Source organism: Sitophilus oryzae, unplaced genomic scaffold (assembly GCF_002938485.1).
Source record: "Sitophilus oryzae breed Bouriz unplaced genomic scaffold, Soryzae_2.0 scaffold_1063_pilon_pilon, whole genome shotgun sequence".
Classification (NCBI taxonomy): Eukaryota; Metazoa; Arthropoda; class Insecta; order Coleoptera; family Curculionidae; genus Sitophilus; species Sitophilus oryzae.
Window position 1 is genome coordinate 455,103 of NW_022145686.1, and position 13,427 is coordinate 468,529.

Consider the following 13,427-nt stretch of genomic DNA (forward strand, 5'->3'; position numbering starts at 1 on the left):
GACGTGGATATGGATCACTTGAATATTTTTCTAAAAAAAACATGTACGCTACTGCCTTTCTTTCTCTTGTTATCGAAATAGTGTAAGCAATTTAATGCCGATTAAAATTGTCCCTTGATATTTTGTCGATTTCGGCCTCCTTGATGAGATAAACGCTATTTTATTAATTTGTTTTGATGAAAGCCTTAAAAGGCAACAATTTAAAAATTTGAATATTATTAACTTGCGAAAGTTCTAAATAAGTATTCATTGATTCCTCATCAAAAAATATGAAAAAAAGATCCTATAAACATGGGTATGGAGATGCATAGTTTTAGAATTACAGGATGTTAAAACTTTTTAAAATTAGGTTTTTTGTAATATCTTAAATTCTTAAATACCTGTATTTTTTTATTTGAAATTGCTGTAGGTGGGCTAATAGTAATAATAATTAATAGTAATAATATTTAATAATAAATTAGTTAAAATATATAATTTATTAATTTTTTAAGTTATTAAATGATTAATAAAATTTCGTTTATCTCATCAAGGAAACCGAATTCCACAAAATATCAAGAGGTAACTTTTAATTGGCATTAAACGGCCTACACAATTTTGATACAAAATGAAAAAAGTCACAGGCGCACATGTTTTTGTTTGAAAAATATTCCAATGATAACCCATATGCACGTCCCTGATGAATTTATGGACACTTTTTTAGTATTAAAATATGTAGCACTTATAGCATAGTATAAGGACTTATAGAAACTTTTATCAAAGCTTTTACCCTCCAAATTTCATTCGAACCACTAAAAGTACATGGAAGGAAATTATAATACATAGAAAAATTATTAAGACTTTAACATCCTGTAGCTACGAAGCAAAGTATGTCTTATTTTTATGTGAAGAATCTCCTCACGAGAGATGGCACATGTTTTTTGAAACACCCTGTATAAAAGTATGTTCGGATGGTGACATTAAATGACAATTTGTGAGTATGGCTAAAATTTTCTGATGGGTTACTAGATAAGAAACTAAAAACTTCCACTTATTTTTCCAGTCATAAATATTTGCCATTTCTTAAAGTGAATCATTTTATTAATGAAAATAACAGTCTGGCACATCCCAAGCGGAAAAAAGTCAGCCTGGGTGAAAATTTGCCGATGCATAAACTTGACAGATTCTTGAAATCCGTACCTAACTCTTATTTTCCCATTCCTGAAAATTAACGTATCATTTGATACTATCATAAACTATAGTCAAAAGCAAGCCTGACTGATTTACAAAATTGGCAAATGAGTCTGGCCGCATTTTTATTAATATTTTTACACATAATTTTGCTGTGTAACACCAAAGGTTCCAACCCTCAACTGTAAAAACCACACGTCCTAATAAAATAGGACTAGCATTTCACTCATTTTATTTTTTAATAATAATTTACTTTTTCACAGGAAAATGGCTAACAACAACACAAACAAAATAATTGTTAAAATTTTAAATTTGTCATAATTGTCAAACGAAAATTCCGTGCTGAAGTGGAAGTTTGCAGCTTGCAAGCTTTCAATCCAACTTCAACTTGCACTCTGGCGTCGAATTTTGTTGTGAATGATTACATTGAAGTACATATGATAAGCTTGCGTGCCAAAGTACGACTCGGCCAGCGAATTGATTTAGAATGTAGCTTTAACCGACAAATATGAACCGATGGTTATTGCAATTGAACACTCCGGAATTGACATAACTGCAGATTCAATCAAGTCAAAATTGTTAGACATGCATCTAGATGGCGTTAGTGGGGCGTCAACGCATATACGTATTACTTTTTACAAATATACTCAGCCTAATCTCCAAAAAGTGAAGCCCAAACAGTGAAAGAACAATATGGAATTCTGCATAAGTCTATTTCACCCGCATATTCATTTAACTGAGCATGCCTCACCTGAAGAAGTTTTCATTGGTCGATGTTTTTAAAGGGAAGTGGTTGACTGACATTTACCCTAACCTTTAATTTTATTATTTTTATTATTCATAACACATTATCATGGGAGTTGGAAAAATATCAAAATAGTTGGAACAATAAACTAAACAAAATCACTCTTTTTACGCGCAAATAAAAGAATCCAAAACAGAACTAAAACAACAATCAATCGGAGTTTGGCGCAATCGCAGTTCAATCCATATCCGGGTGAAATAGACTTATGCAGTTTTAATATGGAGCTGGGTTATGTTGTCTTTTTCTTACGGCACAGAAATTGCACACGGGGTTAAATAGGGAACCCTGAGTATATTTGTAAAAAGTAATACGTATATGCGTCAACGTCAAGTGCGGGTAGTGCGTTTGCGAGTAACATTTCGGGCAAATGGAATCATCGAAATGACAGCGGTCGTGGTAACAGTGGCAACAACGGAAAGCACAAAAATGTAAATGTGGCCGTTGCGGGTAGCAAATTAGGCACACTAAATAATTAAGTCATTTAATTAACTCGATCAATTGTTACAAACTAAATAACTATTACAAAACATAAGAATTCGGTTTCTTGGCGCGAAACGTGAATGTTGAAGGTCGAATGTCTATCCACAGAATCCTTCTTCTTCCCCGATTGACAGATATCAGCTGGGTGGCGATTCAAGGTTGCTACTCTCCTCCCGTGGAGCCAACCAATCTGTGGCGGGCACTTGCTACCTTTGGAAGTCCGCCACAGGGCTCCCCCCAGTGAGGAACCCACTGGTTGTGAACGGTTCTGCTGGCATACGTTGAGCAGCAAACGGTTGGCGTATGAATGTTCCTCCGCCAGTTGATGAGATGCTGGAACATATGCTGCCTTCAGTCGATCCATGGAGACTCGTTGGGGAACATTCTGGACGTCCACCGTTAGGAACTTGTCATCTCGTTCCACAACTCTGTACGGGCCGCTATATGGAGGTGTCAATGGAGGCTTCACCTTGTCGTTACGTATGAAGACATGTGTAGTCGTCTGTAGGTCGGGATGGACATAGGCGGTGCGAACTGAGTGGTTGCTCGTTGGTACAGGCCTCAATGCTCCCATGGTCTCACGGAGTCGTTGAACAAATCGGTGTTCGTCAGTTGGGGTAGCACTTGGAACAAATAGCTGTCCAGGGAGGCGAACTGGTGCACCAAACACTAAATCGGAGGCTGTACAGGCGATGTCTGGTTTGAAGGTGTTCCGTAGGCTCAGCATGACGAGGGGAAGAGCTTCGACCCAGGATACGACATCAGCAGCGACGAGTGCAGCCTTGAGGGTTCGGTGAAAGCGTTCGATACATCCATTTGATTGTGGGTGATAAGCAGTCGTCTTTATGTGCTGTACTCCAAGTGCTGTGTTAAGCTGGCGGAACAACTGGCTCTCGAATTGTCTGCCTCGGTCTGTAGTAATGGTCGCTGGTACACCAAAGCGGGATATCCATCTTTCGAGGAGCTTTTGTACCACTACTTCAGTAGTTATCTCACGAATAGGGATAGCCTCAGGCCATCTCGTAAATCGATCAATGATCGTGAGTAGGTATCGAAAATTGTCACTAGGTGGAAGTGGTCCCACAATGTCGATATGTATGTGGGCAAATCGTTCGTCAGGCATTCCTAGTGGTGTCACCGGTGTAACAGAATGACGTCCTACTTTGGCCCGCTGACATTGAAGACACTCTCTGGACCACTGCTTGACTTGACGGTTCATATTATGCCACACGAAGCGTTCGGCGATCATTCTCAGCGTAGCAGCGTGTCCAGGGTGGGACTGGGCGTGGAACTTCAAGAAAACATCCATCTGGAAGGTCGCCGGCACGTACACACGTACACGTCCATCTTGGATTGAACAGTATAGGGGTCGTTCGCTATCTGGTATGACAATGTGTTGAAGGTTTAAAGAGCTTCTGGGGTCCTGCAGAGCTTCTTGTAGACCTTCATCAGTTGTCTGAGCTTCAGCTAACCGGTCAAAGTCAATGGTGATGGGTGATGTTATTGCGTCTACCTCAGGTCGTGAGAGACAGTCGGCTACAATGTTCTTTTCTCCTTGGACATGTCGGATGTCTGTGGAAAATTGACCAATAAATTCCAGCTGGCGTATCTGTCGTGGAGATTGACGGTCATGTCGCTGCTGAAAGGCATACGTCAAGGGCTTGTGGTCAGTGTATATGATGAACGGCATGCCCTCAAGAAGGTAGCGGAAATGGTGAATACCGCTAAATATTGCCAACAGCTCGCGGTCGTAGGTACTGTAATTACGCTCCGTCTTCGACAACTTCCGTGAGAAGAAAGAAATAGGCTGTAAGTGCTCGCCGACAAGCTGTTGCAATACACCACCGATCGCGGTGTCCGAAGCGTCGACTGACATGCTCAACTGAGCATGGGGTGCTGGAAAAACCAACTCGGCAGCAGTAGCTAGGAGTTCTTTAACTCTGGTGAAGGCACTTGATGCTGCTGGAGTCAAGTTGAGGTACTGTTGCTTTTTCTTTTGGTGGGAAAGTAGCTCGGTGAGTGGCATAAGCTCTTTTGCGGCATTCGGTAACCAGCGTCGATAAAAATTAACCATCCCTAGGAAGCGACGTAGCTGTTTGTATGTTGTTGGTTGCGGAAAACTGCGAATAGCACTGACTTTAGCTGGCAGAGGCCTGACTCCAGTTGGGGAGACTGTGACGCCCAAGAAATTTGCCTCTCGTATTCGGAATTTGGACTTTTCTTTGTTGATTTGGAGTCCATTTGCTTCTAGGATCTGGAGAACTACTGCTAAGTGCTGCTCGTGTTCTGCTTCCGTCTCCGAGACTACCAGTATGTCGTCGATGTACACATATACAAATGAACACCCTCGGAAGAGATGGTCGAGGTACCGCTGAAGTGTCTGGACGGCGTTACGTAAGCCAAAGGGCATACGTAGAAATTCGTACAAACCAAAAGGTGTAATAACAGCCGTTTTTTGTACATCTTCTGGGCGGACTAGGATCTGGTGGAATGCATGTACAAGATTTCATGTAGCTGATTTGCAAAGTCCTGAATATGTGGCACTGGATAGCGATCAGGCTTGGCAATTGCATTTAACCGACGGAAATCCCCACAAGCACGCCACTGGCCGTTGGCTTTTTGGACCATGTGAAGCGGGCTAGCCCATGGCGATTTTGATGGCTGAACAATGCCCATTTGTATAAGTTGATTGAATTCGGCCCGTGCAGCTTGTAGACGGTCTGGTGGAAGCCTGCGCGGCTTGGAGAACACTGGTGGGCCTTGGGTGTCGATATAGTGCTGGACTCTTCCAGGGTCGTCTGGTGCATCCGTTGGTCGGTCATAAGGATGGGCAGTAGATATTCCCACCTCCAACGCGCTTACTCGTCGAGACACACACGTAATGCTGCTTGGTATAGTTGGACACACAAGGCGCTTGTTTCGCATATCTACGGTGAAACCATGGTGTACGAGGAAGTCAGCACCTAGGATGGCAGTAGTGACATCTGCAACAACAAAGGTCCAAGTGACTGGCTGGCCAAAACCAAGGTCAAGTGTCAACTGTTTCTGCCCAAACGTTCTAATACAGGAACCAGTAGCAGAGTATAGGCGTATCATACTAGGTTTTAAAGCAGAACATGCTTTGCGTGGCAGCACACTTAAGTCGGCTCCAGTGTCAACGAGGAACTGCAGTTTTAGGGCTTTATCTGAGACGAAAAGGCGACGTGGTGCATGGGGGGCAGTGGTTGTCATGATTATTGCGCCCCCTCTTGATCGTTTTTTGAGAAGGTACATGGTGCTCTACACTTCTTAGCTTGGGACCCAAATCTCCTGTGATAGTAGCAGTGCCCGTCAGTTTTCTCGTCCAAACTTACTTTGTTGTTTAACGAAGGCTTTCCGTCCATGGCCATGATAGGAAAACTAGAACATTGTATATATTTGTCAGCTTTCTTGGCCAATTCCTCCAGGTCTCCATCCAGGATTGCTATGACTCCCCGGGCTTGGGGTGGTAGGCGGTCTAACCAGAGTTTCTTTAGAACCTGCGTAGAAACGTTATTTGAGGCCAAAGCTTGCATTCGGTGGAGAAGCTGTGTTGGTTTAAGGTCGCCCAAGGTCATTTCCATAAGCTGGTGAATTTTGTCATCAGCGCTACTGCCATATCTATCTAACAGTCTCGTTTTGAGGTCTTCGTAGGCCCTACCTCTAGTTGGATTTAGTAGTATGTCGGCTACCTCTAATAGGACCTCGCTGTTTAAACTTGTTACGGTGTGATCGAACTTGCAGTCATCAGATGTTATTTTGGCTTGCCTGAATTGGGCTTCCAGGCGTAGGAACCATAGTTCGGGCTCTGTGCGCCAAAACTCCGGTGCTTTAATCCCTACACGGGCAATAACGACTTGATCGTCGGTTTGAAAGTCGTTCGTGTCGGAGGTGGACATTGCGTATCTGAATTTGTTGCACTCACACGTTCGTCGGGGTCACCAATGTGGCCGTTGCGGGTAGCAAATTAGGCACACTAAATAATTAAGTCATTTAATTAACTCGATCAATTGTTACAAACTAAATAACTATTACAAAACATAAGAATTCGGTTTCTTGGCGCGAAACGTGAATGTTGAAGGTCGAATGTCTATCCACAGAATCCTTCTTCTTCCCCGATTGACAGATATCAGCTGGGTGGCGATTCAAGGTTGCTACTCTCCTCCCGTGGAGCCAACCAATCTGTGGCGGGCACTTGCTACCTTCGGAAGTCCGCCACATAAATAAAGGAAAAAGTGAGGTTATCTGCTATAGATGTAAGAAGATGGGGCATTTTATGAACCGATGTCCAGAGAAGAAAGATTACAGTAAAGATAATACATCTAGTGCTTTTAATGCTGTTTTTCTTACTGGAAAATTTGAGAAATCAGACTGGTACATTGATTCAGGTTGCAGTGCTCATCTTACAGCTCAAAGAAATTGTTTAAAAAATGTAAGAGAAGTTCCAGTCAAGGAAATTACAGTGGCAAATGAGAATAGTTTAGCTATTGAATGTGGTGGTGACACAGAACTCACGAGACATTAGTGAAAAACAAAGGTGAAAAATAAGCAACATTTAATTAAAGTGAATTTAATGATGTATTCTACGTACCGGACTTAATGACTAATTTATTGTCTGTGAGCCAGTTAATAAAGAATAATAACAGAGTTGTTTTTCACAAAACTGGGTGTAACATTTTTAATAGCAAAAACGAACTGGTCGCTACAGCTAGTTTAGTAGGAAATGTTTACAAATTAGATATTGTGGAGCCACATACAAAACTAGTAGCAGGATTAGCAGTCTCAGGAGAAATTTGGCACAGGCGTTTTGGACATTTAAATTGCAAGTACCTGAATTCTATGAAGAATGGCTTAGTTGAGGGCTTTGATTATACAGGAAGTTTATCACAAAGTGACTCAGGCATTTGCGAAATCTGTTGTCAAGGTAAGCAAATGAGACTACCGTTTAATCATAAGGGCAATAGAGCAAAATCTATTTTAGAAGTTATTCATGAGGACTTATGCGGTCCGATGGAAGTGACATCTATAGGAGGCTCAAGATATTTTATGATATTAGAAGATGACTATACGAGAATGGTGTTTACATATTTCTTAAAAAGTAAGATGAAGCTTTTTGAAAATTCAAGGAGTTATAAGAATATGTAGAAAATCATAAAGGTGAACGAATAAAAGTTTTTCGTACTGATCAAGGGACAGAGTTTGATGGGAAGTTTTTTCAAGAGTATTATAAGAATCAAGGAATTTTGCATCAGCAAACAAATGCTTATACTCTGCAGCAAAATGGTATGAGTGAACGGATGAATAGAACCATAGTGGAAAAAGCTCGTTGTTTGTTATATGACACAGAAGCTTGAAAAAAAAATTTTGGCGGGAAGCTGTAGCAACAGCTGTTTATCTCAGAACTCGATCTGTAGTGTCAGGATTGAAGAAAACTCCACATGAAATGTGGTTCAACAAGAGGCCAGATGTAAGTGGAATACGAATTTTTGGTAGCAAAACCATGACACTTGTACCAAAGAGAAAGATGAACAGAAATGGGATAAAAAGTCTGAAAATGTTTTTTAGTTGGGTATAGTGGACAATATAAAAGGCTTATAGAACTGTATGATCCGATAGACAGAAAAATAATATCAGCAGAGACGTAGTAATTGAAGGAAGCATAAGAAAACCAAGAAACATAGAATATGAACTACAAGAAGTATCAGATTCAGTGGGAGCTGAGGTCAGTCAGCCAGATAACTCGACTGATGAATCTTTTAGTGATGCTGAGTCAATCATTTCATCCAGCGATGAAGATTTTATTACAGAACTACCAACAGAAGAATGTGTGGAAGTAAGAAAATCTCAAAGAATTTAAATAAACCTAATGGAACCGATTTGTAAGACGTACTGTAGACGTTATGTTTGCCATACATAGAAGGAAAATGCCTAACGATGATGCAATGATAACTTCTTATGATGATCCAATCACTGTGAAAGAAGCTATGGCAAGTTACGATGCTAAGCTATGGAAAGAAGCAATGTGTGAAGAGATTCAGTGCTTTGACGATAATGAAGCTTGGGAATTAGTGGACAACTTACCTGACTCTTCAACTGTTGTTCAATGCAAGTGGGTTTTCAAACGCAAAACGAGTGAAAACGGAGACGTAAAACATCGCGCGCGTGTAGTGGCGAAAGGTTGTGTACAAAAAGCGGGTGTGGATTACAGTGACGTGTTTTCTCCAGTAGTAAGACATTCTACTTTGCGACTGTTGATTGCATTAGCAGTCAAGTTAATTTTGAAATTACACATCTTGATGTAAAGGCAGCGTTTTTGATCAACCAGTATATATGAAACAACCTGAAGGATTTGTTGTTAAAAATCAAGAGAATAAGGTTACCGTTTTAAAGAAGAGCTGTTTTTGGGCTAAACAGGCATCCAGAGCTTGGAATGCGAGAGTGAATGAAGTTTTGTCAAAAATGGGTTATAAACATTCACAACATGAACCTTGTTTATTCATTAAAAGAGACAAAAATTCATTAACTTTAGTAGCGTTATATGTGGACGTTTTTTTTTGTTTTTTCCGATAATTCTAAAAATGTTGATAATTTAAAATCAAAGTTGAGTTTAGAATTTGTGCAGTTTCTGTGTCATCGCTAAGCTGCTTCTTGTAATGGTATGTAGCTGACCCTTCATTAGAAGGGCAGGAAAAATCCCATCTATTCCTTCTGTTTTATAAGGCTGAAAGGTGTCAATAGCCCATTTCAGTTCTTGTTCTGTTATTATTAGCTTGGTTATCGGGAGATGGGGAGTCTTGGAGATTGGGGAAGACTGGGAAGTCTTCCCTGCGAGGATTGTGGGGTTCGGTCGGAGCTACTTGCGTATCAATGGTATGCTACCTGGAAAGTGTGTATGAAGTAGGAGGTTAGCTCTCTCTTCATCTCCTTCCGTGTAGATTCCGTCAGGTTTCTTAAGTGCCATGTTGGGGATGGGCCCACTCTTGGCCATATAGGTGCATAAGTAGTTGAAGTTATGTTTTCGCAAAAGGATCTGAAGTCAGACCGCTTTGCCCTCCTAATCTCCTTATTATACTCAGTTAATTTCTCGGTGTAGAGCTGCCATTAGACGCTGGGTTTGGCTATGTTGAAGAGTCGTCGAACCTCCGATCTAAGATTGGCCAGCTTTTTGTTCCACCAGGGCTTGTTGTTACTTTTTTGTATGCCCTTACTTGTGGGACAACTATAGATTCATGTGCATCCAATATTGCACTACTGACTTCCCTTGCGTGTACCATTCTAGATACAGGTGGTTCCTAGCCCTACCTGCATCTATTTGGTCCAGGTTGTCTACGATATTGGTGTGGTATAGTTCCCAATCGATTTTTCTTGGATTTCTTCGAATTTCGGTTTGGAGTGTGATTCCTCCTAATTTGAACTCGACGATTCTGTGATCTGATAAGGAAGGTTCCATTGAGACCCCCGATCCAATCTTTCACGTAACTATAGTTACACTAGCACTCCCGATTGTTAAATCTAATACTTCCGCCCGCGTTTCCCTATATTGAGAACTTCAAGATTGTATGCTAAGAGGAACTAGTAAACACTCACCTCTAGTGTTAGTATTAGTGCTTTCCCATAGCTCATTGTACGTATTGGAGTCATACCAATAGCAGAGGTAGTCGCCGTTGGCTGCAGAATCGCGCGAGCTCCTCTACTTCCGGAGGCGGTGTCTGCCCATCACCCGGAAGGTATGCAGAGGCAGTCACGATATTTTTGCTACAATCCTCGATATTAAGTCGAACCATGATTGGAACAAGATCTCGGGTGGTAAATTCTGAAACACATGTGTAGTTAATGTTGTTTCTTATAAGAATACATGCTCGAGGAAATTCCTGCCTGTTATCATTGTATATTACACTGGAATTTTTTCCAGACAACCCTTTAATTTGTCCCTGATACACCCAGGGTTCCTGGGCTAGTACCATTACATGTTGGTTTTTCTCAAAGAGTCTTGTGATTGTGGAGGAAGACCCTTTTGCATGGTGCAGGTTTATTTGGGATATCCCATGCATCAGGTTTCTGGGGTATGTAAGGACCTCCCTGTTGTAGGGGAGACAGGATATTTCCCATCCCCCTGACAACAGATGTTCCTCCTCCGAGGAGTGGTCATCAACCTCCTCCGAGGATATGCACCCTTCCACGGTTGGAGTTTCGTCATCCGTGTCCTTCACTGTCGAGGAGCTTGTCTCCGGCTGAGGTACCTGTGAGGTGGAGGCTGGAGTATTTGTCTCCATTTTCTCCCCCTCTTTAGCTTGTTCTTTCCTTGGACCTGATAACGGTACTGTCCCGAATCTATAATAGAGGATAGTATCCCTCTTTCTCTATTGCCTCCGTGGATTTGAGGTCAATTCCTATTGTGAGGACCTAACCATGGCCCTCCTCCTTCGAGTTGAGCCAGCTCGATGTACTTACAGTCTCGTTCTGAGCCTGGATAAGGTCTAGCAAGTAGGTCGTGTCTTTCCCCTTTGCTTCTTGGCAGAAAGACCGTGACGGTTGTCCCTTTAGGGATGTTTTCTCCCCTCATTGCAACCGGTCCCGGCCCCTGCCAATTTTTAAGCTTAGGTGCCGTTTCCACCAACCAATCCGCCGATTTTTCAGATGCACAATCAATGAGGACCATGCCCACCCTAAAGTGTATCCCCGCAAAGCGCAGTTGACCCACACTTTGTGGATCGTTGCGTAGCAATCCGTTCGCTACTATTTTGTCCAGTATCGCCTGTTCTAGAGCTGGTCGGTGGTCAGTGCAACCTCCGGATAATCCTTTGGCAGCACCGCAATTTTCACTTGTCCAGCAATAGCAACATAGCTAGTGATACGTCCCTGCTTGCTTCTCGGTGTGGGACGGCTTTCTATCCTGGCTTTTTTCTCTCCATGCCGGAGCAAAGGGGAGAGGTTTTCGCTCCCTCTCTTGCCCTTTGGTGGAGATGCGCCAGGTTGTTTCTTGGTTCCTTTTTTAAGGAGAGTTTTGGCTTTTGCTTCCTTTTTGCACCTTGCTTTTGCTTGTGCTCCACTAAGACCCACTTTCATCGGATCGTCTAACCCGCCTTGGTTGAGGTGATTCCCCTCAGCACCTGACCAGGAGCTTCCCCACCAAAACGACAAGGTCTTGCATCTCCTAGGGGAAGTGTTTGAGTGTTAATCAGTAATAATAAATAATACAAATTCTATAATTAATTTTATAATTTCAGATTTATCATGATATCAAAAATTAAGGTAAGAACGATAATGTTAAGATTGTGAAGTTAAAGTATTAGGATTGTAATTGGAGTTATATGTAATATAATATTGTAATAATAATAACATTTATTTATATATTTACATTAGAATTAAAAATTATTATATCATTTGCGGATTTTTTCTTACTGGTACTACTAATATGACACATTTATTACAATTACATCCATTGTAGGCATATATTTTATCGAAGAATGCTGATAAGATTAAAATAAGCTTTATGCTTTATCTTTTTCTCTTTAGAAGGGATATGGTTTATGTCGTAAAATACACATTACAGTATTTAATATCCTGTACTTTGATATCCTTTTCTTAATTTACTGTAATTTCTTTTCTAATGCCAAAATCTTGATAATATGGTGAAGGTTCATTTTTGATCTTATTAGATTTATTTATACACAGACAAACTTAAGACTTAAATTAGTTTATGATTTATATTAAGATATTTCTTATAATTTTTTTTTGTCATAATACCTACTACATATTATGCTTTGTGGTGTGGAGAATAAATGTTAAGATATTTTAATACTTGCAAACAATAGCGTAACTATAGCAATTCATCCTGGGGTGGGCCTAGGGGGGGCATAGGGCTTTTGTTTTGTAAATACATTTAAAACTATTAATAAATTTGATAGACTCGTGTTACCGTGGATTACTTAAATACCTACAAATTTTGTAAAAAAATGAAAGCTAATACACAATTTTTGAACAAAACACAATAATATTAACTAAACAAAACTAGAAAAAAGTAATTTTTACTACATCTCAAGCAAATAAAAATTAATATTTAGTCAAGAGTCATAATTTAGTCAAAATTCAAGATTTTTCTGGGGGTGTCCAGCACATGAAACGTGTGGGGTGGGCCCGGCACCCCCGGGCCGCCTTGTACGCCTATGCTTGCAAATCCTTCCATTAGGAAAAATATTCTTTATAAATCATATTATATGCTAAGAAAATCAAATAAATTAGGTGTAAGAATAGAAAAATTTTAAGGTTGCAGAAAAAATAATGCAATATATACATATGTATAAGCAGATAATTAAACAAAAGGTAACCAAGGTACCTACCTATATATTAATATTTCTGACTCTACAATTATAATCACGGACGCCTTTTGAAGGCCTTATTCGTTCCTACGTACTCTACGTAGTTTTAATGGAATGTTATAAAACCTATTATGAACATATGATATGGAGTTACAGCATTTAAAAATTTAAAAAAAACTTTAACACATTTTAATTTTTCGAATTTTTAATAAAGCATTTTTTAAACGTAGCATAGTGAGCAATTAGATTAATTATAACATCCAGAGTTTTTTTCTATATATTTTATTGACTATGAAAATACATAATAAAAGCGTTCACGTGTATTGTGTGAAATAATTAAAATAATAATACGGTATGATCGAAAAAAAACGGAGTCCAGTTGGCTGAGAAATGAACATCAATGACATTTCCCATATAAATTTACATATAAAATGACAGCGATCTTCATTCCATAGCCATCGCTGACGCCGTTTTTTCTCGATCATACGGTATAAATAATACCAAAATAATACCGTATGATCGAAAAAAAAATGGCGTCAGCGATGACTATGAAATGAAGATCGCTGTCATTTTATATGTAAATTTATATGGGAAATACGCCGTTTTTATCCATCATACGGTATATATTGACAAACAAC

General features: G+C 40.1%; 2 protein-coding genes across 2 annotated transcripts; both read right to left on the reverse strand.

Annotated features, from left to right (window-relative positions):
* Positions 1–4,927: 4,927 nt before the first annotated feature.
* LOC115878920 lies at positions 4,928–5,683 on the reverse strand. The gene has a single exon (XM_030895533.1). The coding sequence runs from the start codon at positions 5,681–5,683 to the stop codon at positions 4,928–4,930; it is 756 nt and encodes a 251-aa protein (XP_030751393.1).
* A 2-nt stretch (positions 5,684–5,685) lies between these two features.
* On the reverse strand, positions 5,686–6,369 carry LOC115878926. Its single transcript, XM_030895540.1, has one exon. The coding sequence runs from the start codon at positions 6,367–6,369 to the stop codon at positions 5,686–5,688; it is 684 nt and encodes a 227-aa protein (XP_030751400.1).
* Positions 6,370–13,427: the final 7,058 nt, after the last annotated feature.

Bases quoted from the DNA above. Each gene is read 5' to 3' on its own strand.
- LOC115878920 (XM_030895533.1), bottom strand. From the start codon at position 5,683: ATGACAACCACTGCCCCCCATGCACCACGTCGCCTTTTCGTCTCAGAT.
- LOC115878926 (XM_030895540.1), bottom strand. From the start codon at position 6,369: ATGTCCACCTCCGACACGAACGACTTTCAAACCGACGATCAAGTCGTT.